Source organism: Haemaphysalis longicornis, unplaced genomic scaffold (genome assembly GCF_048455015.1).
Source record: "Haemaphysalis longicornis isolate Haplotype H1 unplaced genomic scaffold, Haemaphysalis longicornis Haplotype H1 scaffold_1, whole genome shotgun sequence".
Lineage (NCBI taxonomy): Eukaryota > Metazoa > Arthropoda > Arachnida > Ixodida > Ixodidae > Haemaphysalis > Haemaphysalis longicornis.
This window is the reverse complement of record NW_027526203.1, coordinates 373,912,549-373,921,799: the sequence shown is the minus strand read 5'-3', so window position 1 is coordinate 373,921,799 and position 9,251 is coordinate 373,912,549. Positions and strand designations below refer to the sequence as shown.

At 47.2% G+C, this 9,251-nt stretch overlaps 1 protein-coding gene across 1 annotated transcript; it reads left to right on the top strand.

Annotated features, from left to right (window-relative positions):
• The first annotated feature begins 780 nt into the window (after positions 1–780).
• LOC144160609 (uncharacterized) lies at positions 781–3,666 on the top strand. The gene is made up of 2 exons (XM_077691849.1): positions 781–846; positions 3,100–3,666. The coding sequence occupies exons 1-2, from the start codon at positions 781–783 to the stop codon at positions 3,664–3,666; spliced, it is 633 nt and encodes a 210-aa protein (XP_077547975.1).
• Positions 3,667–9,251: the final 5,585 nt, after the last annotated feature.

The following is a 9,251-nucleotide window of genomic DNA, read 5'->3' as shown; positions in this document are numbered from 1 at the left end:
AATAGTCCGATTTAATCATCGGAATTGAAATGTATTACACGCAGGCAGATTTACAGAGCAGTCGTCCCCTTAAGGTTTCCTGCGGGATTGTGCGACCATTTAAGCTGTTCTACTTCTTAGGCGTCAAATTGGTTGATGTATTAGGAGGTACCCATTAGCGCTTCCTGGAAGCGTTTTCTTGGCGCGGGGAAAGCTTGTTCTCCACGGAAGGAAGGAGGGAGAAGAGGCGCAAGAGGAACAGCGCGCACGAAGCGCTTCCAGCGAGACCGTTGCTCCAGTTCAAAGGACAACTTCCTCCCCGCGAGAAGGCGGACTTTGCTTAGCTGATGTATTCGTATATCGAACCTCTGACAATGGACGGGCCGACCAACTTCCAGGCTGGCACGCGCGGCGACTGCCAAGATAGAAAGCGGCACGGGCATCCACGCCCGTCCGTTCTGACAAAGGTTGGGCCGGCTCCCTTTCGGCGGCCACGTTCACTTTTCAAGGTGAACAACCTGAGCGTGCGAGGCGCACGCGCTTCCTCACCGGCGGTCCTCACCGGCGGCCGCCGAACTGTAGCGGGTCCCTGCGAGGGTCAAAACATTTGCTGTTTGCAGATCCTCTGGACGACGCAACAGCATGTCCTTCTCAGCGGCCGTGGGAGAAAGCGGCAGACGCCATAGCAGCGTCCGCTGCCTGTGTGCTCGCTTCCCCCTTGCGCTCGGCAGCTTCATCTGCCTTGCAATTCTGCTCTCTTTACGTTTCGCTTTTTGTTTCCTCCGCTAAATATAGACCGTGATGCACGTCGGCGGCGGCGCCGCATTATTCAGCTCTTCTTCCCCCGGCCGCAGGGATGAGATCCTGGTACGAAACAAAGAACTGTAGCGCCGCATCGGGCCGCTCTTGGCCGTGTCGTATGCGGCCAAATCTAGGCCATGATTCGCTGGACGGGGGTCGAGAGGGGCTGTTTCTGGCCACACGCTTTTCCATTTATTTCGTCCCGGGGAAAGGGCAGCGCAGGGGCCACGCGTTGGCCGTGGTGGTGTCTGCTGACCGGTTCATGGGCTTGCTGCGAGAAGGCGCCATGTTGGCGATGCTGCTCGCGTCGTTTGTTGTTTGCTTCGAGAGCTTCTCTCAGCTGGCAAAAGCACCCTGAGAGGCACTATCCCTTTGTTGCTTTTGCCGTGGAGGAGGGAAATTGAACGCCACCAGGAGAGAAGGGTCCAGGATCGGCGCTTGCCTTATAAAAACCAGCGGGCCAAGGTTGTCTGCGAACAGTGCCCCTTGAGGAGTGAAACTGGTCACAGTGAAGCTGCTACACACAACAACAACCATGGGTCTTCTTTTGGTAAGCGAGTCACATTTGTGGGATAGAAGTAGGTCTGTCTAAGCTGGCTCGAACAGCTGAATGGTACACTTAGGGTTTCACGAACACTAAATGTACCATTTAGAGTCTTTTTTGAGAGACAGGGGTTGAGTACAAAGCTAGAGGTGCACTTTTTGAGAATTCTTCGTCATGATACCTTGTAGCTCAACAGGAAAAACAGCGATTTGTAAATTTCGCGTCCACAGGAACCAGGCGAAGGTGTTCTGTTAAGTCTGTTAATTGAATACTTCAACAGAACATTGTCTAAGCCGCAAATATAAATAATAGACTCACAAGATGACCTAGACAACCTTACGGTGACAAAGCAGCCATCAAAACGGGGGGGGGGGGGGGGGTGGCTCTTGAATGATCCCTAATCCTTTTGGCGTAGAACTAGTTGGTTCAGATTCAGCTTTATGCGCATGAGGATACTGTGCAAACGTGCTTGCTGTGGCATGGCACACTGTCAATCAATGCTTGTCCATGGCTGTAATCATCGAGAACAGCGACTTTAGTTTGTGTTTGCATTCATAAAATTCCCCCAAATTATCTATGGTTTTTGCATGGCATTCATCTCATATATGTTTCGCGGCGTCTAGAACAAAAGGTCATGAAGTCATGAGCTAGTGCCGTGAGAAGTTGGAAATACATGCTCTCCGGGTATTCGTACGCCAACCGTTGCCTCTGCTAACAATGTCGATGTTTCTTTGCGGAAAATGCGGAGGAGTATATCATATTCATATTTCTGTATCTACCTAGTTATTTGAGAAAAGCTTCTCTCATTTTACTAAGTGCCTTTAAAGAATCGGTGCCAACATGACTTCAGACAAAAAGTTGCCACCATTTAACCAGCATGGCTACTTAACGCTGAAGCCCTCAAACAGAGCATGGGGAATCTGTACAGAGCGTCATTAACGAAAGCCACAGGCTGCTTTACGAACCAATATGTTAGCCAACTATGGGCCCCAGACGCAGTGCGCACGTGGACACGCCTTCCCAAGTCAATAATGTGTGATTTAACGGGCCGGGTTGTAAGAGGAACCAGGCCCTTTTTCAACAACCACCCCAGACAAGATCACCGCAGTATTGTTCACAAGCTTAACCATTATGAGCTTAAGTACCTCACCTCCAGCACACAGACACCAGTACTAACAAATGAACCTAAACACTACAAATTTGGTACTATTGTTGTGCACAGGTAATTTATCTTAAAGGAGGAGCTGCATGAAAACAAGAGCGCTCTCTAAAGCATGATATCGTGAGAAATGGTGCCGTATTAAAAAATAAGGGGGGTGGGAAAGGTGACGCCTATCAATCCACAACTCAAGCGCCCCTTCGAAACGAGCACTACCAAGAAGATACAATACGAATGCACCCCCTCAATACCATGTTGCAAATCATTCGCCTTCCAAACAGGTTGCTCTGTACCTGCCTCTGCCACCCTCCTCCAATTGTGGTTGAAATTCCCATATCATGATATGATGCCTGCCAGCGCCTTGCAATGACATCCTGTAGTACATTAAAAGTCACAAAGGGAGAGGCGAGCTAAAGATTTATACCACTGACTTGGTGTTTCATAACTGTACACAGCCTGAATACCAAAGAAATTAACACAACTCTCCCTATGCTCAGCTTAACAAATCCGCGATGTTGTTCTCTCGTGGCCATTGCGATGCATTATTCACCAACATGCAGCACCCACCCCTTTATCGCCATGCTCATAAACCTTCTCCTTTTTTGTTTGTTTTCAGGTTATAGCCGCGGTGTGCTGTGCCGTTCCCAGTGTCATTAGTGGTGGATTTGGTGGATTCGGAGGAGGTGGATTTGGTGGTAGTGGCTACGGTGGTGGCCTCGGATCCAGTCTGGGCTCCGGCTTCGGTTCCAGTTTTGGCTCCGGCTTTATGTCAGGGGCCGGTTACGGTGGCGGTGGTGGCGGCTACGGCGGTGGCGGCGGTGGCGCCCAGGCGTACGCCGTCGGGCCCGCCTTCCTAGTCAAGCCCCTGCAAGGTGGTGGTGGATACGGCGGCGGCGGCGGCTTCGGAGGTGGATTCTCATCTGGCTACGGCGGAGGAGGCTTCAGCTCTGGAATTGGATCCGGCTTGGGAGGAGGTCTCGGCGGTGGCTACGGCGGAGGCTTCGGAGGCGGCGGATTCGGAGGACACGGTGGTAGCTCCAAGGTCGTTGTTGTGAAGGCAAACGGCGGTGGTGGAGGCTACGGCGGGGGAGGCTACGGTGGGGGACTCGGAGCAGGTGGTGGCTTAGGGGGTTTCGGAGGAGGACATGGCTTTGGAGGTGGAATGACAGGCGGATGGTGGTGATCTCAGAGTTCAGAAGGAGGTGCTCAAAATGTCGCTATGGTGCCACTTGTGTGACTGGTATGAGGTAAAAATTGAGCTTAGGGGTCAAAAAGGGCACCGTTTTTTTCAAATGCCTTACTCGAGAAAAATCATGTGACAAGAGACTAGAACAATTACGACCAATGTATGTAGTGTTTGTTCAAAAAGCCTGCCTTACTGTTTCGTTTGCTGATAAGCCGCACCAGGCAATGTATATTTGTACATAGTTATTTCGTATAATCAGCGTTTAGATTCTATGTATCGGTATTCATAAGGAAGATAATAGGCTACTTTTGTGCGTTATGACTTTATTTCTTGTTCGATGTCGTTTCTTTTGCCTTTGTTTTTCTTCTTAACGCGCAAAAACCGCTCAACCAATATAGAGGGTAAAACAAAAGAGTAGACTGCAGTGCCGTATTGAATATTCTGCTAGCGTCAAATTAATTTACACAGTTTCGAATGAAAATATATAAGTAGAAAAAATAGGCCTTTAGCAATTGCAGGGTAAATGTGCTGACTGTAATGTGCGAATTTTCTTCTTCGCGTTTAGTACACTGGGCTCCCCTAATGTTCGTTTTTGGGCTAGAAAGCTGATACAATCAATTAGAAGGCTAATAAAATCAATAGGAATGGGAATCCTTGGCTTTCAGGGAGTGAGGAAGGACAAATATCAACAGCGATCCCTCTATAAAAAAAGACCGTCATCTCGTCGTCAGCATTCTAAGGCACATGACCGAAAAACTACTATCGAAACATTTATCCATAGGGAAGAACGACACTCAGCTGTATTCGCCGAAGCTCAAGAAACAAGCGCAGAAAGTACATGCTCTATGGTGGGCTGTCAAGAGGATAGGAAAAACAACCTGTGGGAGTTATCGTGATTGCGTCAACGATCAAAACAGGTCATGTGTTCTCCCTGACGTTGCTGTCGGCTCCTTCAAACCATCTGTCGGCCTGAATCCGATGAAAAGACGAGTAACAAGAAGACTTCCCCAGAAACTAGGCTAGCAATCGAAATGCGATCCCCGGAAGAATAGGCCTGCCGGGTACAAAGCGTGTTGTTTCGTTGTTTCGTACAGAGAATCGCTGTGCCAATGCAAGCCATACATTTGCAAAAAAAAAAAGTCGCACTCTTATACGTTTGGATTGTTTCATCTACGGATGGGCCAGTTTTTATGGCACTAATTGCGCTTATTGTGAGACTGCGATGCCTGGAATAATTGCTTAGGCTGGGATTAAAATCTATAAGGGCTCCAGTAAGGAAACAGGGGTGGTCTTGTTTTTCTCCAGGAGTGGCGCTATGTAAAAAGTGAAAAGGAAGGGCTTTGTTTCTCGCAAATGAAAGAAAAAAGAAAACAGAAACAAAACGTAATTTCTTGTGATGTTTGTATATTCATGCCTGTATCAGTAGTTTTCATAGCAGCATTGCATAATGAACCTATAAATATTTTAATGGATTAATAGTACTCTAAGTTAGGTACAGCACTGGTAACACCTGACACCTTTGGTGTCAAACTGCAGGTTTCGCTGGAAGCTCAGTTGCCCGCAATGACTGAATCTTTCTCAGAGTTAAGACACACCATTTTCTACGTAGTGCAAAAAGTAGGGCCCATGTTCTGGCAGTTAACGAAACATTTCATTATTTTTCGTTTTCGGCTAAGGAATATGCAATACCTTTGCTGACTATTTCTTATTAAATTAGCTACTTGTCGTCCAATTCTTATTAAACTAGCTAGTTTTCGTTGAGTCTGTTTCTCCCGTAGTACTTGAGGCAGCAGTAGGTCGCTAGAAAAGGAACGTGTGCAAAAGATTACAACCAACGGAATCAGCGTACGACATTCGCCTGCTGGAAAACTTCCCGTCTGTATTACTCCAGACTGCTATTTGCTTCCTGTGATACTGGGCTGTAGTTCTACATGTATATTTACGAGAAATGATTACTAGATATGGGGCGGCTCATAGGAACCCACACCGTTCCTTTCATGATAAATGCTGTGCAGAGATGTATATTGGAACCCAGATATGAAGCGCTTAGTCCCATTGGCTAGACAATTTTCCCCTTGATAAGCATGCAGATATGAAGATTGTTTCTAATAGAAACTGCGGCCAAACATACACGCACCCAAAAAAAAGCGTGGTGGTTACACTTTTGGTTTGTAAAAAAAAAAAAAACAAGATCAGTTGGCTCTTCCTCAGCTTGCTAATGGTTTCAAAAACGCAAAAATGGGCCACCCGTTCTAACCCAGTGTTTCTAGGTGCAATAATGTTTCCCAAGCAGGCCTGCTAATCTCACTTTGTGAATTGCCATCCATGTACTTTTATCTTGTTGGTACATCACTTTAGGCTCTATGTGCACCATCAATGTTCATGCACTGTTACTGACGAACTGAACGATAACCAGGAAATATGAAGCTTACCGCGCAAAGATCAAGCTTCTGGTTAAGCGATGACAAAAATGATGTTTGAGCAAATTGTTTTACTGTATATTTATGCGTGAAGCAACTATGTTAAGCGTGGAAATAAAAAATAGTTACGTTGTTTCATTTACTTCTCACTGTACTTCACATTTTCATGAAAACTGCTTGCAGGAAAACTAGGGTGGGATTTCATTGCATGATCAAGTTCCAAGCATGACCAAGCATGATCAAGTCATCAGGTAAAATGCAATAACTTTACCTTTTCAGGGGGGAGGGGGGGTACAACAATTAACTCACATAAGCTATGGTTAACCGCGGTGCAATAACGTCGCCAAAAGTTCAAATAATCAGCTGTACCCGATGCAGGGTTAGTTGGCGATTACTCGCCTGTAACGAGTACCTGTAAGCAAGCAAACAAGCCTCTTATTTCTTAGAAATGGCAGCCGCATCGTTGCAAGGTTTTGCGCCAAATGGGAAGGCGAAGGCGCCACCACGTTCCTGATGTTTCACGGAGTGTCTACGTATTTTGCCTCGATTATGGGTTCGGTTTGTTTTAGTTTGCATTTGGCTTGAGACGGCTAATATGCAGTTTTATGCGGTTTTCCTTAAACCTTGGTGTTAAATACATTTCTTTTATACGGAGATAAATTCTCCGTATGCCGTAAAGAATATGTTGTATTACATTGTCGACACACGGTCTTTCAAGCATTACATTCCGTTTCTTTGAAATGTTAGGTGAAAGTTATTATTCAGGAGAGGTTTGACAGATGGTTTGACTATTTAAACTTTGTATTTCCCACGGAAAAATAGGGGTCAGTGTCTTATTTTACCTTGAAACCCTTTTACTGGAGCAGGAGCCGATATTTTCCTAGGTTCAGGCAAACTGGAGACAAGCTGACGTCTCCAGAATTGCCCTCCAGGCAACTTCCTTTCTTCATGAACTATTATTTTTTCTGTGCTTGTAATATTTTAAAAAGTGTTTATAATTTACTCTGCCCATACTACACCTGTACTTGGGATACCCCAGTAAATCGTTTTTGTTGTACATAAATACATGATTGTTGAAATAAAGCCTGTATACGTACCAATTTGGATAAATGTTCTCTAAACAATCAATGCGCGATTTCATGCAAAAATAAAAAAAGAAAGAGAATACGGAAGCCGGTACCTGCTACTGCGCTTGTTTCAAAGGCTCATCTCGTAATGTGCTTCAAAGACTGCTTCCGTAATGCGCCGAGCTTGTTGAATTTCACGTATACGCAATCATATTAAATGCCTAATAAGCGAAGCCGTTATCAAAGCAGCAAGTTGCTCATTAAAAAAACTATAAAAAGAAGCTGCAGGCATTTTAATGAACAGGAAGTGTAGGAATTCCAAAAGTTCACTATTTGAAGTTCTGAACAAGTTGACAGAATACACCGATAAGTATGATCATCACGGGGTGGCCCCGCGGGATGGCTAGCCCACTACAACAGGTTGGGGATAAGTGCATTGGGGATAAGTGCCAGAAAGAGGAGCGCCTAAAAACTGCAGCCAACATGGTAAATCATTACGCCAAGTCTTGCGGCCTCCAATGTGCTCCACAAAAATCAGAGTGCCTCCTTGTTTCTACAAAAACGAAACTCCTCCAGAGATCACCCACTGTCACTATCCACATAGAGGGCCACACCATCGTTCCCTCCTCACATATCAAGATGCTGGGTATGACCAAGCCCATCGAACAAACTCCATCCTAATAAATAGGCTGAAACATACCTCGGACCAAGTCACACATAGGATCAGGCGTGTAACCACCGAAACACGTGGAATGCGCGAGGCAGACACCCTCCGCCTCAACCCAGCATTCATAATCTCAAGAATTCCATACGCCATATTTGCTATTCTCTCCAAGTCAGGAATGGAACGGCTGGATATCATCATTCGGAAGGCCTACAAACAGGTCCTCGGACTTCCCGTCAGCACGGCCACCGACAAGATATTGAAGCTCGGCCTGCACAATACGGCCGACGAGCTCATAGAAGCCCATCTTTCAAGCCAAAGATTGAGGCTGGGAGTCACAAGCACAGGGAGGATTCTTCTCTCTCGCCTGGGGTTCACATCCCCTCTGCAGCGTCAGACATCTTGAAGGAGAAATCTCGACCACAATATCAGGAAACCGCTCTACATTTCACCGGTCTCTAGAAACAAGCTGCCCATGCATCACACTGGGCGCAGGGAAGCAAGAGCCAAGGCCATCCACACATACTACAGGAGGGAACCAACCACAGCCTACACGGACGCGTATTCCTATCCCGGCATAAGAGGAATGACAGCCGTGGTTGTCCAGCACAATAAACACGTCAGCAACCTAACCCTACCCGGATACGACCCCTTACAAGCGGAAAAAGCGGCCATCGCTCTCGCCTTCACACTAAAGACAAAGTAATCATCCCAGATTCGCAGCAAGCGTGCCGTAACTTCTAGTGCGCGGGCGAATTCACCTGACAACCCACCAAATCATCTGCCAGCGTCCACTAGATGGATCCATCATGATCATATGGGCACCCGCCCACTCTGCCGTCCCGGGCAACGAAACCGCCCACCTGTTAGCCCGAGAGTTATCTCGTCGGGCCCTGGAAAGCGAGCAGGAGAGGCCAACCCCGCTGATCCCGTATCACGAGATAACACAGCACTATAAGTTAGGACGTATCACCTACCCAGCACCGCATAAACACCTAACGAAAGAGGAGGAACGGCAGCTCTGTGCACTCCAGACGAATACTTTCCCCATCCCACTAAATGCCATATATTGTGCCCCACCATATATTCCCCGCTATGCCGCTTCTGCGAAGCCCCCGGGACGCTCTTTCATATGGTAGGGGACTGCGCCCACGCCCCACTACATTCGCGAAATCCCTCCATTTCTTCTTACTAGCTTTGGGAGAGAGCTCTGACCGGCTCCGACCTCAATGACCAGCGCCAGCTGGTGTTGAGGGCTGTTGAGGATGGGAAAGCTCAAGGGGTCTTGGACTGACGACTCCGCGCCATTGCTTTTCGCAATAAGCACGTTTACTCTCTCTCTCTCTCTCTCTCTCTCTCTCTCTCTCTCTCTCTCTCTCTCTCTCTCTCTCTCTCTCTCTCTCTCTCTCTCTTCCATCTTCGGCTGTGTGC

Coding starts and splice junctions, on each gene's coding strand:
- LOC144160609 (XM_077691849.1), top strand. CDS start 781: ATGCACGTCGGCGGCGGCGCCGCATTATTCAGCTCTTCTTCCCCCGGC. Junction 847..3,099: donor GCCGCAGGGATGAGATCCTG/GTACGAAACAAA, acceptor GTTTGTTTTCAG/GTTATAGCCGCGGTGTGCTG.